The sequence below is a fragment of the Chiloscyllium plagiosum genome, unplaced genomic scaffold (assembly GCF_037043375.1).
Source record: "Chiloscyllium plagiosum isolate Xiang-an unplaced genomic scaffold, Cpla_swu_hap1 HiC_scaffold_13, whole genome shotgun sequence".
In the NCBI taxonomy this organism is placed as follows: domain Eukaryota; kingdom Metazoa; phylum Chordata; class Chondrichthyes; order Orectolobiformes; family Hemiscylliidae; genus Chiloscyllium; species Chiloscyllium plagiosum.
Genome location: NW_028270151.1, coordinates 50,291,144 through 50,314,634, shown reverse-complemented (window position 1 = coordinate 50,314,634; position 23,491 = coordinate 50,291,144). Strand labels below are relative to the sequence as shown.

At 40.0% G+C, this 23,491-nt stretch overlaps 1 protein-coding gene across 10 annotated transcripts in view; it reads left to right on the top strand.

Annotated features, from left to right (window-relative positions):
• Positions 1-23,491, top strand: part of naaladl2 (N-acetylated alpha-linked acidic dipeptidase like 2) — a 1,006,049-nt gene that overhangs the window by 659,254 nt on the left and 323,304 nt on the right. For all 10 annotated transcript variants that reach the window (XM_087993578.1, XM_043702223.2, XM_087993582.1 and 7 more), the window contains one exon: positions 18,192-18,332. In XM_087993578.1, the coding sequence (XP_087849704.1) occupies positions 18,192-18,332 (141 nt within the window). The remainder of the gene's footprint in view (positions 1-18,191; positions 18,333-23,491) is intronic.

Sequence of the window (23,491 nt, the reverse complement as noted above, 5' to 3'; positions counted from 1 at the left end):
GACCCAGTGAGTGTCAACTAGTTGAGAGAAGACGGTTGTACTTCCCTGACAGAATACAGAAGATTGATTTAACTCTTGAAGCAGTCATTCCTTCATTGACCTGTGATGCAATTTCTGACTGGGCTCCCTGGGTGTTTTGGCATGACCTCCTTTGGTGATCAGCAGGAGGAATCACTGTTGTCCTTTACACCACATGTCCACCAGCACCTATCCTGTCCTGGAAGCAGAGAGTTGGCTTGCCTTTCACCTGAGATATTTTCAGGGAACACCATCACAATTTGAGAGGAATTTTCAGACTTTCAATCAGTGGTGCCAGAGACATGTAAGTTGAGCAATCTCATCAGGAGTGAGCATTTCTGCCTTTCTGATTCCTGGAGAAGGATGCCCAATTGTAGGTGAATTGGCCAAGCTAAATTGCCCATCGTGTTCAGGGATGTATAGATTAGGTGCATTAGTCCGGGGAAAATGTAGGGTCATGGCTCTGGGTGGGATATCCTTTGGAGGGTTGGTTTGGACTTGTTGGGCTGAAAGGCCTGTTTCCACACTGTATGGATTCTAATTCCAATTCTATTGAAATCAATTGGAGAAACAAGGTGAAAAGTGGAAGTCACTGGACAAAATTCACCACAGGTCACAGTGGACTGAACACCATGAAACCCAGTCACTGCTGCACATACCTGCAAAGGAGAACACTCACACCCATATTTTCAATTCAAGAAAAAATATGAAACTCTCAGAAGCTTGCGTTATTTAAATTATCTGAGAAGGTTTTTCTTAAGCATTTTGGGCTGAATCTTCTCAGGAACTGATCAATATTGGTGAAGGTTGGGCGAATTATATGAGATCAGCAATGAGCAAAAAGACTGTGTTGAACAGCAAGACCTGATTCTCATCATTGAATGATGAGAGCCCTGTTTTCTTGCATTAGCATCCTCATCATAATCTCATTCCTCATTGGTAAGCAGTTTCCCATTCCCCAACCCTCCAGACAGAAACTAGATAGTGACAGTTCCCAAAATGAAAGTCAGAATCATAACCTGGTGATTTCAACTTGCTATTTGCTCCTCTGGCTCTCCATTAGTCACCAACGACTCAGAGCACGCATCTTTGTCAACAATCTCACACATCTCCCACCCAGCAGGACGTCCAGGTTCCCCATCAGCAAAGCAAGGTGCCAGTTAACCTCTGTCCAGCATGTCCAGGGCAAATTAAATGAACTGTGCTGGGCAGTTGCTGACTGCCAGCTCCTAACTGGGTTTAGAGTTGGCCCTGATGCCAGGGATCCCAGTATATATTCTGGCAGTGGAGAGGTACTTGCACCTGGTAAGTTGAAGAACATGACGAGCGAGGTGCCATCAGTACGAGTGCATGGGTAATGATGCAAATTTAGGAAGATATTTTGAGAAAATCTACGAGGTCCTGTGGAGTGAAATCCTCCATGAAACTCAGTAAAAATGCCAAGAGCTAACTTCCAATAAGCTTCAGCCCTCTGTTTTTCAAATAATGCTTATGATTTAATTTAAGTTCTCCAATTCAAATCCCATTTAGTTGATACATCACACAGTGTCTTTTGTTTCAGTTCATTTCTTTGTTGAGGGTATTTATTTTTTGTTTGTATTTTAGGGTGTTTAACGATATGAAACAGGCAAGCCGTTGTAACAATGATGATTGTGTTGCAAATTGAATTTGTGATTGCCACTTGGTTTGAAGACATTATTAATATATCTATCAAAGAAGAAAAGCATTTTGAGGATATATGATTAGAAACAAAAGTAATTATAAATTTGCATAGATAATTGGTGAGTTCCCATTTGGAATAGATTGCCAAATGGCACAAAAATGCTTTCAAAATGTCGACATATTTAGATGCTGCAGAAATAAACAAATGCTCCAGAGAACACAACAGCTCTTGCCCTGTTTTGAAAAGCTGTCAGCAGAGTTGAATATTAGAGGTCAATAATTATCATGAAATTTCTCATCATTACCTTGAGAAGAAATCAAAAGCAGGAAGAATTTCAAAACCGTTTCCCCAGTGGAAAACAAACTGTTGACGTAAAAACTATGAAAGGACAGTTTGTACTTGTCCTGTTTGTGCAGCAAGCTAATTAAGTCAAATGGGCTTTTCTTGTTCCATGTTTTCTGGTGTATTATTTCCATATTGCAGATTTTCCAGAGCCTACATACTTTTGCAAATTGTTCAAGGGATCATGATTTGGAGATGCCAGTGTTGGACTGGAGTGTACAAGGTTGGGAGTCGCAGCGCCAGATTGTAGTCCGGCAGGTTTGGTTGGAGACGCGCTAGCTTCTGGAGCATCGCTCCCTCATCAGGTGGTTCACAACCACCTGATGAGCGGCACTCCAAGGGCTGGTGTGCTTCCGGTTGAACCTGTTGGACTATGGTCTGGTGTTGTGTGATCTTTAACGTTGTTCAAGGTATCAGCATTGATTTGCAGTGGGTTCTACAGAAGATAAAACAGTGTCATCCAGCTGCAGCCAATGTGGCTCTCGGGCATTTGGAGTAATACACAATGTTAAGACATATCTGCAGCTGGTCTTGTATTTATGTTAATGTTTATGTCAGACATCGACGTTAAGAACTCTTGTGGTGATTCTCCAGCCATAATCTTATTACATACTGAGAGACCAACTAATTCTGTCAATGTTGAAGAAATTAAATTCAATCTGCCATGAGTTGGTTATCTTATTCATTGGCCCTTGATCTTATACCTGAAAGTCTGAGAGACAGCAGACCTGCAAAGAAGCAGATCTGAGTGGAACAGTATAAATCAGGGCAAAGGTTCGAGGACTATAGTCACTCAGCTGGAAGTCCAAGTTGGAATGGGCACATGTCTCAGTTTGAAAGATGAGTGAAGAAAACAAAATAATATCACAAGTTCATAGATTGTGAAATATTTCCTACGTTGTGCCTTTGTTTGGGAAGCTTAACATTTTTGACCTTGCCACCAAGGATTGGGCCCATTATGTGGAAAGAATGCATTATTTTTTCCAGGTTGACAGCATTGTGCAGACAAACAACAAATAATTCTCCTGACAGCCTATAGAGCTGCAGATTTTTTTTCTGCCATTAGGAGCCTGATTTTCCCTGATGCACTAGATACTAAAACCTTTCAATAATTGACTACAATTGGGCGTATCATCAGCCTGTTCAATTTTTCAGTGGATGATGGAAAACCTCAGGTCACTATTTACCTAGATGACATCCTCATATCAGGGAAAATTAATAAGGAACTCTTTAAGAACTGGGATATAGTCCTAAGACAGTTTTCCAAGGCAGGAATATGCCTGACACAGGAAAAATGTATGTTCCAGGCCCCCCAAGTGAACAATGGGCTACAGAGTCAACATAGCTGGCTTACACCCATTGGAAGAGAAGATGAGGGTGCTCAAAGGTGCCTGGTTGCCCTGATTATTCTTGGGCTGGTAAATTATTATGGAAAGTCCATCAATTCCTAAAAAGGGGTCAGCCCTGGAAATGGTCTCATAGACAAGTCCTAGCTTTCAATGAAGTAAAGAAATAGCTATCATCCTCTAAGGTGTTGGCACACTGTGATCCCAAGAAAGATCAGGTATTGACATGTTTTGTTGCCCTGTATGGCATTGGGTGTTATTAGCTTATAGGTACCCAATAGAAAGGAATGCCTAATAGCACATCCATCCAGGACTTTAGCTAATGCTGAGCGTAAATACTCCCAAATAGAAAAAGTTATCACATTTGGAGTCAGGAAGTTCCAACAACACCTTTATGGATGAAAGTTAAAGAGGACAAGGCAGCACTGGCCATAGCTCAGGCCGCACTCAGTCGTGGGCTCTAATACTAAATGTGTATAATTATAAGTTAGAGCACTATCTGCGAGGCCGAGCAGGGAATGCAGTTGGATTGAGCTGCCTCCCATTAGCTGGTATACCATCAGTTGTACCCCCAGTGAAAGAGTCTGTAATGATATATTATTTTCCTGGATATGTTCACAGTTATAGCTAATAATATCAGATGTTGGACACAGGAGGATACAGCCCTTTCCAAACTGAAATAACTGGTATTGATTGGGGGACCTAAAGGGCTGTTACAACTAGAATGGAAACCTTTTTGGACCCAGAGAAACCAGTTCAAGGTAGAGGATGGTATAATGAGTGATTGTTCTGAGCAAAGGTCGCCATTAAATACTGGCTAAACTCCCCCTGCGCCATCCAGGGATCTCCAAAATGAAGATGTTCTGTTGATCTGGTAGCCAGGCTTGGGTATAAGCACAGCTGTGCTGTTGGGACGGTGTCCAACTTACCAACAAGGACAGACATTACTGCCAGCAGCTCGCCCACATTCGTGGGAATGTTGCCTAAACCTTGGACTTGGTTGTACACCAACAATGCAGGTCTTTTCATGGGTTCATATACTTAGTCATTGTAGATGCCTACTCAAAATAGTTGAACGTGCTTACGGTCCATTTGTCAAACACTGGGACCTTGATAGAAAAACTGCGCTCATTTTTTGAAATACACAGTCCCTGAAATGTTATAGAGTCACAGAGATGTATAACACAAAAACAGACCCTTCGGTCCAACTCGTCCATGCTGACCAGATTTTCTAAACTAATCTAGTCTTATATGCCAGCACTTGGCCCACATCCCTCTCAACCCTTCCTATTCATACACGCATCCAGATGTCTTTTAAATGTTGTAATTGTATCAGCCTCTACCACTTCCTCTGGCAACTCCTTCCATACACACACCACCCTCTGTGTGAAAAAGTTGCCCCTTAGGTCTGTTTAAAATTTTTCCCCTCTCACCCTAAACCTGTGTCCTCTAGATTTGGACTTCCCTACCCCAGGGAAAAGACCTTGTCTATCCATGCCCCTCATGATTTTATAAACCTTTGTAAGATCACCCCAGCCTCAGCAGGGAAAACAGCCCCAGCCTATCCAACCTCTCCCAAGAGCGCAAACCCTCCAACCCTGGTAACAAGATTTTTTCCTGATAATATGCCATTTTGTTTTTACCAGCAGGGAGTTTAGGAATTTCTTAAAGTTGTATATGATTCAACATATGAGGTCAGCTCCATGCCACCCATCATCCAATGGCCTGGCAGAAAAAGGGGTCCAAACTTCGAAGGCTAGATTGAGGAAAGAGCCTACATCTTTGCTAAATACCAAGCTGTTCTGGTTCTTGTTTGATTATAGGACAGCCCCACCTGCAACTTCAGGGAATAGCATTGACAGAATTGCTAATGGATATTAGATTCTGCACCAAGTTGGGTCTGGGGGACAGGGGGAGCATAAAATAGTTCAGGAATGCCAATGCCAAACTCCAGTCTCTGCCAAGTGAGAAAGACAGTTTGATAGAGGGGCCGAAATATGGTGTAAGAACTATGGAAAAGGCCCTGCATGGTCAAGAAGCACGGTCTACATGACATCAGGGCCAGTGATGTATACAGATCGGGTATCTGCGACGGTCCTTAACAAGCACATGGACCATATGAAAGCCGCAAATTCGCAAACGGTGCAGGGCCAATGTGTGCCCTGTCCCTCAGAACCATTGCCAATCCTGCCAGAACCTATGGATTCATCTCTCTGTCAAACATGGTTGAGTCCTCCAAATCAGAGATGGACTTGATAAAAGCCATTGCTTCAATGCCTTTGCTACCAGTAGGAGAGGGTGAAATTCTACCGGGGCGCTCCTTGTGCAAGTTCTGAGCTCCCGTATGTTACGTGCCGCCCATGATGAACACTGAGTGAGAGGAACCTGACCTGGTGCTGACACCCCAGGAGGCTCTCCAAGAAGCAGGACCAGCCTATGTCTGCAGACTTGGAGGGGGAGGGATATAGTGGTTGTCATGAGGTCAGCCAGATGGACCTCATAGAATATGTGATCCCTGAAGTGGGGCTGTTGATCTGGACCAATTGGGGAGCCCTGGCTGACAGATTAAAAAGGGGAGTCTAAATAAAAAGAAAAAAAAAGAAAAAAAATAGAAGTGTCAAACATCCTAAAAAAAAAGAAAAATAAATAAATAAATAAATAGGGGCGTCTGTCTTTTATGTACTTGTCATTGTTGCTGTTTTGTGATATGTGAAACTGGGATTTGAGGTTTGTCCTCATTTCCATGAAAACGGATTGAACGGTAGGGTTTGGGGCCTGGCTTTGCTGCTCGTCTCCCTTGTAAAATTGCTATTTCTCTGTATACAGCTGTTAATGTTAACTGTTTTGTAAACTGAACTGTTTAATAAAATTTAAAAAAGGAAAAAAAATTAAAAATTAGAGTGTCAAAGATACAGACACTCTGGTCCCTAACTCTGTTTAAAATTAAACAGAGTACTACAGTCATGGACTGTTCCAGTGTAAATAAAAGGTGACTTGGTGATGGGATACTTCTGTTGAGTTATTTCACAAAGGTATTAGAAATAGACAGGGGATTGATACTAAGTCAACATGTTCATTTGGCAAATTGGTGCAGGTACAGTGGAGGAAATAATATCTCTGCTTCAGGCCCAACAAATTCTTCTAATATCCTAAAGACCTGCATCAGATCATTACTTGACCTATTAAACTCAAGGGAATATAAACGATATTTATGCCATTGTTGTTCATATTTCAGGAAGATTCCTATTTATCCACAGCTTCCCAACTACTATTGTGCAAGCATCGTCCCAATGTGATTAGCCCAGCAGCTGAAATGAACTGAGTAAAATTACAATCCTTGAAGAGCAAAAATAAATGAGTACTATCAGGTTCTCTTTTGTCGATAATTACTAGTTTCTAAATAAACTTGTTGGACTATAACCTGATGTTCTGTCTACCCCAGTCCAACACTGGCACCTCCAAGTCATTGATAATTATTGACATGGTCACAAACAATTTGTTTGATGTGGCTTTAACTTGTCACAGCACTTGATCCAGTTGCTGACATGTTTCATTGAAAATACATGTGTAATCATTCTAACTGCAGGTTTCAGAATGCTTCTGTACATCTGTGGTTTATTCACAAGTTTTGAATAAACCACAATGTTTTCCTCACTACCTCATCAATCATACTCTAACTGTTTATAACTTGAAAACTTTGCCAACACACAATGGCATGGAGGCTCAGTGGTTAGTACTGCTCCATCACAGCACCAGGGACCTGTGTTCAATTCCACTCTTGTGTGTGGTACACTCTGTGTGTGAGGTTTATACATTCTGCGTGAGTTTCCTCTGGGTGCTCTGTTTCCTCCCACAGTCCAAGGATGTGCAGGCTAGGTGGGTTTGCCATGGGAAATGTGGAGTTTCGAGGATAGGGTGGGGGCCTGGGTCTGGGTGGGATGCTCTTCAGAGTGTTGATGATACTCGATGTGCTGAATAGCCTCTTTCCGCACTGTAGGGATTCTATGAGAATGTGTTTATCGCTGAAAGAAGAAGGGATGCATTCCTAAGTGTCTTAGGCTTTATGTGAAAGCCAAAAGGAAAAACGAGAATTGGCCCTCCTCATCCCAATCCCCTGAGTTTTGTCTCACTTTGAACAATTTAACCCTCAAACTATCTCATTTTCTTCTGTCAATAATGTGGCTCTGAGTATCCAGCTGGGTTCCAGCTATGCCTATCACTTTGTGGGATATGTGGAACATTCTTTGTTCCAGACCTGCTCAGGATCCCTACCCATAGTTTTTTCTTCGCTACATTGACAACATCATCAGTACTGCTTTCTGCTCTCATCAAATTGGCAAAGTTAGTCAGTTCCATTTTCAATTTTTCACCCTTCTCTCACCTTCATCTAGTCCAACCAAGACTCTCCCCTTCTTTGACTTCACTGTTTTCATTTTGGAGGACAGGCAGTCCACCATCAATTACAAGCCCACCATCTCCCACAGTTGCCTTGACTACACATTCTCACACCCTGCAAGGATTCCATTCCACTCTTCCAGTTTCTCCTTCTCCATCACATCTAGTCTGATAATGCCAGTTTCCACTGAGATCTTTCTGACATGACCTCCTTTTTCCTCAACCAAAGACATCTCTTCCCCAAACCCTCAAGGCATAGTTGTCAGGGCCCTCAACCATATCCGCCCCATCTCCTGTGCTTCTGCCCTCACCTCTAGCCAACATTAGGGTTTCCTGTGTCCTCATTTTCAACATCACCAGTCTCCACATTCAAAGGATCATCCTCTACCATTTCTGCCACTTTCGGCAAGATACTATCATAAAGTCCACTCTTCTCCACTGTGAGCATTCTCCAGGACCCTTCCCCCTGCCACATCTCGTCCATCATTCCTAATGCTTCCTCATTCCCTTACGGCATCTTCCTATGCAGTTGCAGAAGGTGCAAATCTTGCCCATTCACCACCTCCCTCCTCACTGTCCAAGTCCAATACACCTTCTAGGTTAAACAGCATTTTATTTGTAATTCTTTCAATCTAGTCTACTGCATTTGAATCCTTACAATGTGGTCTTCTTTACACTGACAAGACTATGTACAACCTGAGTAAGTGCTTTGTGAAACAGCTCTGCTCTGTACAAATGACCCTGACCTTTCAGTTACTTGCCCCATCTTGCTCTCATGCTAACATTTCAATCCTGCCACAGTGTTCCAACAAGAGCTTCATGCAAGCTAAAGGAACAATGCCTCATTTTCTGCTTAGGCGCTTTGTAAGTGTCTCGAATTCAATATTGAGTTCCATAACTTCAGAGTAACTTCTGACCACCAGTTTTCTGACATCCCTCATCCTCATCCTCATCCATCTGTATCTTTCTTGGGTCTTGTTGACTTTGCTGACAGAACAGCAGACCCATTTGTTTTTTCCTTTTCACACCTATCATTTACCCTTATTTTACATCTCCAACTCTCCTTTACCACCTTTAGTACTCCCTTTGCTTTCTGCCCTGGGCACCTGTTTCACTTGCTCCTCCTCGCTCCCTCTGTCAATAATATTAAAAATACCATTTTCCAGCCATTTTCAGCTCTGAAGAAGCTTTCTATTCGACTCAATGTTAACTCCTCTCTCTACAAATGCTGCCAGTTCTGCTGAATTTCTCCAGCACTTTAATTTTATTCCAGCTTAATAAACTTCACCTCACAAGACCTCCACTTTCTGTAGAACTCTGCACTAATTCTGTCCTGTTCACCTGTTGCCTTGATTCTTCCCAACTTCAATCGATCTTTTGGCCACCAGTTTATCAACTTCAAATTGCTGAAACATGTACTCGAATCACTTTACAGACTTGCAGATATATCCTTCCCAACTTTTGTGACCTCCTCAAGTCCTACTCCTCTATCCATGCCTTTTGTTCTTTCCACTTTGGCTTAAAATACATCCCTGTATCCTTAATCCTGCCTTGCTTTTAGAGTCTTCTCCTATCTTATCCTCAAATTCTTAAATTCTATTCCTTAACCTTTCCATCCTGCTATATTTTTAACCACTCTTCAAATCCTCCTTATAAGCTAACTACTGTTCAATAACTAACTTACATCACCTTTCCAACCTGCAGCCACTACTATCAGAGACTGAACCCTCCACCCTGCCCCCAAACAGCAGAAACTTTGAAAATGCATTTCTGTCATTGTTGTTACACATCACATCTATCTATGACTGAAGACTGGGGACGAAAGCTTACCAGGGTCTTGCAGGAATGTAAAGTTGAGGTTAAAATCAGATCAGCCATGATCTTATTGAATAGTCGAGCAGGCTCGAAGGCCCAAGTGGCCAATTCTTGTTCTTTGTTCATATGTTCACATGAATCATAGGATCCGCTTTGTTACGTATCCCTACATCATGTACTGTTTGGGATGCAAAATTCAAATAGAATTTGTAATTTGATGATTATTATGTAACAGTTTAAAAGGCTTTGAGCTTATGAAAAATGATAAAATTGGACCTAATGTTCACATATTTGAATAAATTATGTCTCTGCTAACACTATAGGTGTACAGCCATTGAATGTTCAACTCTATTCATCGATCAACATTAACAATTAAAAATACTCTTTTTTTTAAATATTACTATCTGCATAATAATAACCTCATGGTTCTTTTTGGGATATTTTTTATAAAGGTCTGAGGCAGATTTTCTATATTTTTGTAATTTGGTGTAACTAATTAACTCTCCTAGGATTACTGAATTGGTTATCAAGTACAAGATGTCTGGCATTTCAAATTAGCTCTCGAATGGGCTGCCACCATAATGGGTCATCTAAGGTAACTGGTTGTACAAGAAAGCTCTGCAGCCTCAATGCCTGTATATTTTAATTATCTGAGGTTGTGCATTTGTTACTTCTTCCAAATTCATTCATCATACTAGTAAAGTCTTCATGACTTGTTCTAAGTTTTGGCTTTAATGAGGTGAAAATAACTGCAATATTGAAAAGATCTGAAATCTCCAAACCAGAAGCTAAATAATTTATATTCAGTGTATGGGATAGAATAATGATATCTAATTAGTCAAGTCTTTCTAAAAGAAAGTGTGTTTTTTTTTTAAATCAAAGACCATTTTTGATTGTAAATACAAACAAAGACTGAAAACATACATTTTTATTTTTATATATTTCAGTCACAAAATCTTATCATCTCTTCAATTAGAATGTTACCATTATCTGTAGTAGTATGGTGCTAAACTACAGATTTTTCTTCAACTTGATTCAAATTGCTAAGAAATGTTATGGATTATTTATCTTCAAATGGAAATCTATAAAATAGCTGATGCTTCTTCTCCCTACAATAACAAAATAGAAAAATAATGCCCAAAGGGAGAAGTCCTATTTTTACCTGAAGCATGAGAAAAACAACACTCGATTTGGTCATTGTTAACATTGTATAATAGAAAGGTTGCTTACTTTAGTCAGTGAATGTTTACCATCAGCTTGAGTGTGTAAATTAGTTTCCATGACAACCTTGGAGGACATTCACCCATATTTTCAGTTGTAATGGGGGTGGCAATGGCTTAATTGTATTATCGCTAGACTATTGGTCCTCAGCTAAAATTCTGGGGAACTGGATTTGAGTCCCACCAGGACAGATGGTTGAATTTTAATTCAATACGACAAATTCTTCAAGGAAAACTCTACTGAACAGCATGAAATCATTGTCTATTGTCAGAAAAACCCGTCTGGTTCACTGATGTTTCTTCAGACATCCTCACCTGGTCTGGCCAAAATGTGACTCCAGACCCATAGTTAATTCTCATGTGCTCTCTGAAATGGCCTAGCAAGCCACTCAATTGTATCAATCTTAATGAAGCCTCAATGAAACCAGATGAACTTGGCACTGGAAAAGACAATGGCAGAAATAGCCCTGTCAACCCTGCAAAGCCCTCATTGTTAATATCTGGGATAGCTGTCTCACAGACCAGTCAAACAACAGTCCAACATAGTCATACCCACAGAATCACACCTGATAGACAATCCCCCAAATACCATCATCACTATCCCTGGACATGTCCTGTCCCAACAAGTAGCACTGATGCAGCAGAGGTGGTGGCACAAGAGGATACAATTGGGAGGGAAGAGCCCTGGGAGACCTCAACATTGACTCCAGACCCCATGAAGTCTCATGCTTCAAATTAAACGTGAACAAGGAAACCTCCTACTTATTCCACGTGCTATGCTTTTGTGTACTGTACTCCCTCAGCTGGTGAGTTGGTACTTCTCCATATTGAAAAACACTTGGAGGAAGCGTTGAGGGTGCCAAGGGCACAAAATGTACTCTGGGTGGCGAATTTCAATGTCCATCACCGAGTGGCTCAGCAGCAGCACTGCCGATCAAGCTGGTTGGTGCCTAAGGGACATCGCTGCTAAGCTTGGTTTGCAGCATCCATAGCAACTGCTAGCTGAAGATGAGACTATCCATTAGAGTGTTGGTAAGAGTGACCATCACACAATCCTTGTGGTAACAAAGTCATGCCTCACATTGACAATATATTCCATCATGCGTTGTCTGGCTGTATCACTGTGAACAGATCTCGCAACTCAAAACTGGGCATCCGTGAGGCACTTCATGCCATCAACAGCAGCAGAATCGTACTCCAGCACAATCTGTAATCTCATGGCCTGGCATATCAACCATTACCATCAAGCCAGGGAATCAACCTTGATTCAATTGAGATTGCAGGAAGGCCTGCCAGGAGTAGTACTAGGCACATACCTGGAAATGAGGTATCAATCTGGTGAACCTACCAAACAGGACTCTTTGCATGCCAAACAGCATAAGCAGTAAGTGAAAGACAAAGCTAAATGATCGCAAAACTAACAGATCTAAGCTCTATTGTCCTGTCACAGCCAGTCGTGAATGATGGTGCATGAGTAATCAACTCATTGGAGGAGGTGGCTCCACGAATATCTCCATCCTCAATGATAGAGGAGCCAACACATCAGTGCAAACGATGAGGCTGAAGAATTTGCAACAATCTTCAGCCAGAGGTGCCAGGTGGATAATCCATCTTGGCCTCCTCCATCATAATAGATACCATTCTTCAGCCAATTCAATTCACTCCACATGATATTAAGAAATGGATAGAGGCACTGGATACTGCAAAAGCTCTGCGTCCTGACAACATTCATTCACCAGAGTGTAGGAAGTTGAGGGTTGACCCAGTAGAGGTTTATAAAAGCATGAGGGCATACATAAGGTTAATAGCAAAGGTCTTTTCACTAGAGTTGGGGAGTTCAAAACTGGATGGCATAATTTTAATGTGAGAGGAAATAGGGTGGGTGTGGATTTGTTGGGCCATAGGGCCTGTTCCCACAGTAGGGATTCTAATTCTAATAATGAATTTGTTTGCATTTGCTATTTTCAAAACTGTAATAGTGACAATAACTTCTGGCTTCAGAACATGTGCAATTAAAAATGAAAATCCAGAAATTCTTGCCTGTCATTTCCTGCTCATCCATATGGTGTGCTACTGAAGCCACTGAACTGTTGAGAAACTTGCCTTTTGACACTGTAAATTTGCTCTCTAAACCCTTTTAAAAATGTGAAATTATCTTGTTAAGGTATAACTTTTAATAATGTTCTATTTCCTAACCAAAAGTTTCATGTGTTATATAGTTCTTTCCTAATGTATACATTTCCCATCTTTAAATATTTTGGAATAAACTTGTTTTGACATGGTGTGAACCTAGATCTCCTGGTTCAGAATTAGTGATGCTGCCATCACCCCAAACACCCTCATTCCTATCTTCAGTTTATTCTGTAAATTTATAACAAGTGGAAAATAATTACTTTTTGCTTGCTGACTGTGAGAACTGGCCTATATGATTGGCTGCTTAATTGCATCTCTGATGCTGGCCACTTGGAGATCCACTTGCTTGGTGCCAAATTCAGACTAAAGTTTGGAAAGATGCCACAGAAAGCATTAAATTTTTTCGGGCAAGTTTCATTAAGGACAGCAGTGCGTCCCTTCTCTTTGTCATTGTCTGCAAAATACAGACTGGTGTGTCAATTACAACCAGTTCAAAGCAGACTGCATGACTTGCGATACACAATGTCACTTTAAAATCTTTACGTGATACTTTCATCTTGAATTACAAAGGCCCTTCTGAAATGTCAAAAGGGAAACATTCGAATAATCTGAGAAAAAACACAATTTTCAGATTAAATATTTACAAAGTATTTTATAGATGTCGCCTTCCTTGCTTGGCGTACTGCCAATTAGTACAGTTATTGAACTGCACTTATGAAGAATGGTTTGTTACTCCTCAAAGTGAAGACTTTTTAAAACACTTTTCATTTTTATTTATTCCCATACTAGTTTTACTCCAAAGCTATTCCAGGTATTTTATTAAAATGCACATGCTACGAAAGCTGTGTGTATTTTTTATAAATTAGTTACACGATCTATGTTTTTGTTACAATAAATTTGCATTTAGTCAAGACATTGCAAGTATTTGTTGTTTGCAAGATTTATATCAAATAACAGAAGGCTTATTTTATTTGGAAGAAGTCTCCTTAATGGTAGTGACAAACAGTAGAGACATGGTGATTGTAGTTAGCCTATGATTGTTAATTATAAAACTGCTTAACAGAACTATTTCTTAAATGTGTTAGTGTCACATTTGAGAAGTGGAGAAAAATACGTACTGTTCAACAATGACATGTCATTGCAATTTCACTACATTTTCAATGTTTTTTTTCTGTATTGTATCTTTTGTGAAATTAGTCAAGCTTTTTTTGGAACCAAATGTGTGTCTGCAATCATTTGTTATGTAAGATGCATGTATGTTTTAAGAAGAGTTTGTGGACTTTGAGTCTGCAGTAAATTGTCACTGAACAGCAAAAAAGAGAATTTTTTAAGGATACATACAGTTTTGTCAGAAAATTTGACATTTTAGTTAATTATGTCAAAATGCTATTATTAATTCTCTCATGAAGATGTAGGCATCATTGCCCACCTTCATTTGTTTTGGGAAGTTGGAAATGTGTTGCTTTCTTCTATCTGGTGCAAGTACACACTGCCATTGCTGGGAGGAAGAGAGTTCCAGATTCGATCCAGCCATAGTGAAGAAATCACAATATAATCAAAGTCAGGGGCTCTTGTAATGCAGTACCTCTGAACTAGGGGACCAGTGTTCAAGTCCCATCTGTTCCAGAGATGTTTCATAATATCTGTGAACAGACTAATGAGATGTAAGATATATATGTGTGTTCTAGTTCAGGATAATGGAGGGGACAACGTAGGTGGTCCAGTTCCCACGCACCTGCTGCCCTTGTCTGTTTAGGTGATAAAGGTTCAAACTTTGGAAGGTCTTTTCAAAGAAGCCTGAATGAGTTACTGTATTTGCCATCTTGTACACAGTATACGCTGGTGCTACTGTGCATCAGGGGGATAGAGAGTTAAAGTTGAAAGTGGTCGATGAGGTACCAATCAAGTGAGCTGTTTTGTCCCGGATAGTGGTACAACTTCATGAGTGATTTGGGAATTATACTCATCCACATGAGTGCAGTAGATTCCGTCACACTCCTGACTTGTAACGTTTGGGTAGTAAATACAATTAGGAAAGTCAGGAGGTGAGATATTCACTGCAGAATTCCCAGCCTCTTATTTTCTCTTGTAGCCATTGTTTATGCAGCTGTTCCAGTTCAAAGTTTGGTCAATGGTAACCCTCATATGAAAAGCTTTATCTTGGTTTCCAGTAATGTACCACATATAGTAATACCAAAGTTTTTAAACTTAACATTAAAAATAAGTATTTTTGACATTCTTGCTATTCTTACTTTAACTGCAAGACAGCCACCAATAAGGAGAAAAGGCAGTAATCTGAATTTCTGAGTCATATTGATGATTTTCCAGTCTACCTGAAAGGTATACATATCACTTGGTCTAGAATGAACTCGAATTTACTTTGATAATTTGAAATGCAACAGCCGAATGTTTAATGTGAATCTGAGCTGAATAATCAGCTGGAAGCTCCTTGGGAATTTGTAGTACTGCTGCATCTTTAGAAATGGTTGCATGGAATCATGGTGGTTGTTAATCTTGAATGCTTACCTATACTTCAGCTCTTGTCCAAGTGGGTTCTGACCACAGGGATTCCTTTACTGTTGCTGGGTCAAAATCATTGTATTTGAAAGCTTTTCTTGACATCTTTCTTTGAAAATTGCAAAGTGATAGCGAAAGCATTAGCACAGCTTTGTGCAGACTATTTTTAAGTTTTAGTGTGAACTTTTCGTTGAACAAATGGAAAGATGTTGGTACTTCTCCATTTCAGAAAGATGAGATGCAGCATTTGACTTCAACAGACTCTCAAAACAGAAGGTAGTAGATCAGCTTCATATTATATGTCAGGCTGAATTTTATTTCAATTGTCTTCAATAGAATGGGCAAACTGGTTTAGTGCCTCTGTTGAAGTAAAATTTTACCTGTCTAATAGCATTTCAAGCATCTCTTGCTCAGGTTCATAGATACAGAATGATTTTCCCTCTATTCTGCTCAGTACTAACCTTACCACAGCACCATCTGCTGTAACATGTCATACTTTTTCTGTTTACTGCAACTATTATTATATGAGTGATTAATATTGCTATTTAATGTCAGTTTTGTAATGATGTCCTGTGCCAACCAAGTTCTGGAACGCAACACCAGACTAGTGGAAGAATTTTACAGCCAGCTGACAGATGAGATCAGTTTCAGATTTGGACAAAGATCTTGAAATGAAAGATTGCTTTATCCAGTTAACTTTAGCTCCTCCTCACTGCATCTCTCCCATCCATTCAAGATTGTGCATATTTAATTTAACGTTAAATAATTTTGCTCAACAATGACAAGACTATCAAGATGAAAGGATGGAATACTTTGTTTATGTGTTCCCTGCTCAAAGAATTGTTGCATCCACCTGCTTTGCTTCAGCTATATGGGTTTTCCAATAAGAATGTCTCTTCCTGCTTTACAAGGTGAAGGAAGATGTGCAGAAAGCTAGATGGGGTGCCTTCTTAAAGACTTCATGGAAACCATCTCTTCCACACTTGTACATTTCAATCTATATTCAGGGTCCAAGAAAAACTTGCTTTAACCTTTCTGCTGTTAGCAGCTCAGAAGGCTACAATTTCCTGCTGAGATTACAGATGGAAACTTAATGATGAGGCAGGGGTCTCACCAGCTGGCTGACTCTAAGACAAGGCCCATCAAATCTAATGCCAGCCAGGTATTTATGAGGCCACAGGCAGGCCTTTACCGGGAATTAAGACCCAGGTTTGGAAGACCTGCCCAGCAAGGTCTGATCAATCTGGTGCCATGCTGCTGCAGGACGAACAATTGGGTTCACACAGAACCAAGACATAAAGTGTGATTATTTTGTTTCAGTGGGGGTGGATTCTGAGATTGGAGGTCAGAGGGTGAGGTTGTCAGGATAGTTAGAAGCAATGGTGACTGGGGAGAGTGGACTCATTTGAAAACATTTCTTCATGTCCAGTCCCTCAGTTGGGCACAAAGTGGCTTTGGTTGAGGTACCACATGCACATGTTAATCTATTGGGCATGCCTCATGACAACATGTCCACTTGCAACTGAGTCAAACCCAGTGGTGCTGAGCTGAGGCCATTTAGTGCTCCACAATTAGCTGCTAAAGGGCCACAATTGGCTGTGGGTTGGAAATGGTGACCACCTTCCTGTCTGAACTTAATTCCATGGAGGCAGGATAGCCCCAGCCCCGTCATTAAGTGAGTTGCCACTTCCTGAAGCACAGTATTCTGCGGTATGGGTGCAGAAATAATTGAATATTCAAACTAAAGACAATCAAATTTTAAGAGGGAAAGGAAAAAAATGAACGAGGAACAGTTAGGAAATCTGAATTGGGAATATTCAATCCTAAATATGATGGATGTTAAAATATGGAAAGCATCAAAATGAAATTAAATAATATGTTTGTTAAATTTTGTTATGTCAAAATATCTCAAAATATTTCATGCAATCAAATCTTTTGAAAGTGTAATCACTGCTGTTATGTAGTTAAGGGAAGACCATAAACATAGGAACTTCAGTGAAGCAGGACTAGGGCTTTGGTCCTGAGTTTGATCCCTTCAATGGGATCATGACTGAGCTTCAAGCTCAATGCCATTTTCCTACATTATCTCTGTATACTTTCATATCTTTAACCCTAGAAACATATCAATGACTGAACAATTAACAACTGCTCAGGTGGAGAATTCAAAAGATTCACTTTTCTCTTTAGTGAAGAAATTCTTCCTCATCTCAGTCCTGAAACTCTTTAAAAGACCAATTAATTAGTTGCAGTCCTTTGCTCTATCCCGTCGTCCTGCAGAGTTTTATCTTTTAAGTACTTATCCAATTCCTTTGTGCATCCCAGGTCATCATAACTCACTGCACTTTCAGCTTGCTTCTGCTTGCTTGCCAATTATCTCAAATCTGTGTTATGTAGTTATCCGGCCTTCTGTCATCAGGAAATTGTTTCTTGTTATTTACTCCATCACCTGAATGAACTCTCCCAAAAATCACACGGAGGTCTTAACAATATTACAAAACCCCGTCTTTTGTGTTATAATGAGACACCAGCCTGTTGTAGGGAGCCCAGTCATTGTTTTTACCTAACCCAACAACAAGTCACAGCCAGCTTTAAACCAGGTTGAAGTGAGGGGCAGTTGTTAGTCTTTAATAAAGGAATAATTAAGGCTTCGATAGCATCAATTCCACTGACAGGTAGGCTGGTCAGTAGCCCAAATCCCCTCCATGTTGTTTTAATTGATATTTTATGATTTTTTTAAAAAAGGTGGAATCTTCAGGGAACACCAAACAAATATTACATCTTTGCTCGTTCAACCAATTGCTGCATCTCTGGCTAAAGAACTTCTTTCATCAACTGAGAAAGCAAATGGAAATGAATGCTTTCAGCTCACCAACTCAAGTGCAGGTAACAAATGCTGTTTAACATCACATTCAACTAATCTTTTTTGTTTTTGATACGTGTTTATTTATTCATTTTTTAAAAAAATCCTTCCGTGAAGCTAAACTATGATAAAAATTGTGCCATGATTTATGCCTATTTTAGATAAGTAAAGTCTTACAGCTGTGTTCTCATACATACAGTAATAATCAGCTGGTGCAGATTTTCTGCTTTGGTTTACATCACACAGCAGCCTTGTGCTGCAGATCTGAGGTAATGAGCATTCTCCACCCCCCCCCCCTCCCTTGCCCTGGCCCGATGTGGATAGAAGTAACATCAATTATGAGCTTATTTGAGCAGATCTACGTAATTAGCACTGTATGCAAATGCAGTGAGAAGGAAAAGCAGCTGACTATGAACTAATTTCTCTTGTTCTTGGAATCAAAAGAGCAAGTTTTCTGTTTGCTGTGAAACCAATCAGGGAAATAAAATTTGTATTCCAAGTTACATGGGAATACCTGACTAATGATAAAAGACAGTGCTTTTTGTCAAGGTAAAAATAAACATATATTTTATGATTTGGTGAGTTGCGTGGATGTAGTTGTCTTGTTTATTTTTACTATTAGAAAACAGTCTTGGCAGAGGCATAACGTTTGTTAAAAATACATTCTAAAAATTCACCATGCAGACTCTATGACTTGCTAAGAGTGTTGCTGCAGATTGTTTGTTTGGACATGAATTCTTTTGGCATTATCAATTTAACAGATTGGGCCTAGCATGGAGATGTACAAATCAGGAGTAGGTGGTTTGGCACCTCGAGCCTGCTGTATCATTTAACAAGATCATGGTTGAGCTGATTTTCACTTCAACTCCCCATTTCTACATAGCTCTGATAACTTCTGACTCCTTTGTTAGTAAAGAATCTACTGACCTCTGCCTTAAAAGCATCCAATGAATCCACTCTACCATTGCTGGAGAATGAAGTTCCCAGGACTCTCAACCTGGGAAAGAGAAAGAGTTTCTCCTCATCTCCAATTTAAATGAAAGCTCCATAATAATGAAACATGCCCCACAAGGAAAACATCCTTTTAGCATCCACCTTGTTAAATCCTCTCAGGATCTTGTAGGCCTCAATATGATGACCATCTCTTCTTCAAAAGTTCAATGAATATAGGCTTAGCCTACCTAACCTTTCCTCAGAATGTAGTCCCTGCATCCCAGATATCAGTGAAGTGATCTTTCTTTGAACTGTCTCAGATACATTTACATCCAGTATTATGCATGAAGACTAAAACTGTACAATTACTGGATTGGATTTAGTCAGCTTGATGGGGATCCAGCAGGGATCACCAGACAGTTTCAGAGGAAAAGACCAACATTGTTAAAATGCCTTTCAAAGTTAAGTGGTTACTATCAGGCCTTTCAAGGAATTCAATGCGATAATCAGAGACTGGACAATGCTCATTGCTACTAGTACCAGATGATTAGGATCAGTGAGGAATCCTAGGATGACAGAGTTGACAGACGTGTACTTTCACTGAGTTACAACAATACAAAGATGCATTGTTGTAACTCAGTGATAGTTGCGGGAGCGTCATGTGGGGAAACTATTATAAAGAATTCAGGAACAGAATGCAACTGCACTAGGAGAGACCTGGATTAATCAGGGATAGTCAGCATGGATTTGTTAATGGATGGTTTTGTTAAATAAATTTGATCTAGTTTTTTAAGGAGTAACCAGATGAGTTGGTGATGAGTATAATTAATTTAGTATAGTTTCTGTGGACTTATCAAGGCTTTTCACAAGATCCCTTATTAGTAGACTGGTCAAGGAAGTAAAAGTCCCTGAATCCAAGGCAAAGTGGCAACTCAGATACAAATTGCTGAGAGGCAAGAATCAGAGAGGGATGGAATGATATTTCAAAATGGATGAGGTGCCACTTTGTTTTGGATTCAGGGACTTTTACTCCCTTGACCAGTCTGCTAATAAGGGATCTTGTGAAGATTAGTGTTGGGGCCCTTGCTGTTAAAAGGTGTACATTACTGATTGGGGCTTAAATGCAAGGGGTATGATGAGGGAAGGTCATAAATACCACAAAAATTGGCAGGGTAGTAAATAGTGAGGAGGGAAGCCATAAACTGCAGGAGGATATCAATGGGCTAGTCACGTGATAGAACAGAGAAGATGCAATAAAAGCCAGAAACAAAAACTGCTGGCAAGGCTAGTAAAGCAAGGGAATACACGATAAATGGTAGAACCCTGGAAAGAAGTAACTCCTCCAACTGTACTTTCCAAACCTGTGATCTCTTTCATCTAATGCAAGGTAACAAATGCATGGGAGCCCCAACACCTGCAAGATCAGCTCCAGGACAAATACTGTCTTGAGCTGGAATGTTATCATTATTGCTTCTCTGTTGCTGGGTCAAGTTGCTGGTATTCCTTTCCTGACTACACTGACAGTTCCATGTAATCCAAGGACTTTAGTAATTCAAATAGGCAGTTCTCCACCATTTTCTCCAGGGTAGTTAGAGCAAGGCAATAATTGCTGCCCCAGCCTGTAATCCTACATTCGATGAAAGAATAACAAGCCCTGAAAGGATTAGATGAGGTGAGGAGAAATCATTTGGACTTTGTTTAATCCATAAACAAACAATGAATTGCAGGTGTTGAAGGGATTAATGAGTCTAACTGACATCTCTCTCCAGGCAGCCAAGAATTCCCCCCTCAGTCCTTTTGTGTTCTAGTAATCATGGGACTGATGCAGGGCCACTCCCTCATTTAGTGCACCCTGCCTGCTATGATTGCTGTGGTAATACTCACGCAATACTCACAACATCACCTCATCAGTAACGCAACCAAGTTTTTGTAGAATTGCACAGCTGGAGAAACAGATGTGTGTGTGTGTGTTACTATCAGAAAATTCCAGGTTGCCTACTGGTGCTGCCATATTTGAAGCCCAGCTGCACATCACCTGCATGCCAACAACTGACTAGCAACATCTGATGCTTGATCATTATCACTGAGGAATAGTCATGAGGAAAGAACGTTTGGTGCTTGCTTCATGGGCAGGGAATCTGAGATGTTGGTGGATGTGCTGGTTGAGTGAACAGCTGTCTTTTCTTTCCTGTAGACTACCACAGGAGGCCATGTGACTAGACATATGTGGCGGACAGATAGTTTGCAGTTTTGTCAGTGCTGTGTCCCAGGTGAAGTAGTATATATAGCAATGTAGGCAGAGGTCAGTGATAATCTGTTATCCACAAGGGTAAGCACCTAAGCCACCAGTTACTCTAATTCTGTCATTGCACACATCTCTCACAAAGACTCAAACTACAACTTTCACTCTTGCATCCAACATGTCCATTCAACAGATTTCATCCGTTGTACCCTTTGAACCTATCAAACATTCATGCCCTCTGTGTTTCCTCTTCAATCGCTGTGCTAAGCAACATGGGTAAAGTTAGTTTTTGTACCATTTTGGGAATTCCTCTTGGAATTATGCCAAGAAATAGCTGCTATGTATTTGAAATAATTTTATGTAATTCAGTTTAGAAAATAAGTTGACACAAATGTATCAAGATACTGCAAGATATAATTCTCTTGTCTTTTCAATGTTTCATGAATTTATGACTTTCTCTACAGAAAAAAGTCACAGAGAATAACTTTGTTTTGAATCATAGTGCATTACTAAAATAATTTTAAAAATGGAGGTTTGAGGTGTAGGACAATTAAGCTGTTAATGTACTAGGATTTATGTTTCTTCCTTCTCCATAATTATTTCATTGTTTGAAGATTTTTTTATCTTTAAATTTAAACAGTCTGAAAATATAACAATGTCAGACAACCAAAATATTGTCTGCTGTTAACAGAAGATGCTGTGTCTGAAGCAGAAAGTCCTTGAGAAAGTTGGGTTCAATAAGCAGCAAACCTGGTTAGGTTGAGCCAGACAATCATGGAACTGTATGGCTGTGTTGTTATCCTGTTATTACATGGAGACAAGTTGTCATGACTGAACTAAATATAGCTGGTTCTAATTATTGCTTGATATCTTCACCTCACTGAAGAATAAAATAGCTGCTCAATTAAAACTAAGCCTCACCTCGTTTCATATTCACTCAGTCTGTGACTAAGGAAAGTGAACAAATGTATATGTAAAAGATGTGCATTCAAGCTCAGCTTACATGCTAGAACCTTGGGTCATAATAGCATGCAAATCAATCTAGGAAAGTGTGAATGAACTATCATCAAGTTAACATACATAGACTCATGGTAACAGTCAATACCACAAAAGCCTTAAAGGTACTTGCAACTTAGGTAGATTTGTGACAGGTGTTGACCCAAATAGGATACCAATGATTAACCTTTTAAGAAACAATAAATGTAGGATCAAGAAAAGTAATGATTATCCACTAGTAACCCTCACTTAAGTATTCTACTCCTGAAAGTAATCGTGAGATCTCTGCAGGTCCTACTTGCAAATCAATGTTAGACCTCTGGCAGCTGAGTCTGTTACTTGTGCTAGATGACGAGGCTCAAATATCATAATTAGTGAGGAGACTGAAGGTTGCTCAGCCATGCTGTAGTGTGATCAAAACTGATGGTACATCACACATCAACTAGATAGTGTTGGAGAGGTGACAAACTGAATACTGTTTCTCACTCACACACTCTGTTGTTTTGCTGACAAGTTTATGAAACAAACAAAATGGAATTAAACTCCAAGGAAACAAGATTCAGAGTGCAGAAGGAAACCACTATTACAAAAAAAAGTTAAAAATCTCACAACACCAGGTTATAGTCCAACGTGTTTAATTGGAAGCACTAGCTTTCGGAGCGCTGCTCCTTCAGGTGGTTGTGGAGGACACAACTGTAAGGCACAGAATTTATAGCAAAAGTTTACAGTGTGATGTAACTGAAATTATCCATTGAAAAAGTTTTGTGATTTAAACATGAAAGAAATGAAACTATCATGGTCATTCTAACAGATGAGAGACTTAACAAACAATCAAGGTATTTTTCAATGTATAATTTCAGTTACATCACTCTGTAAACTTTTACTATAAATTCTGTGTCATACAATTGTGTCCTCCACAACCACCTAATGAAAGAGCAGTGCTCTGAAAGCTAGTGCTTCCAATTAAACCTGTTGGACTATAACCTGGTGTTGTGTGATATTTAACTTTGT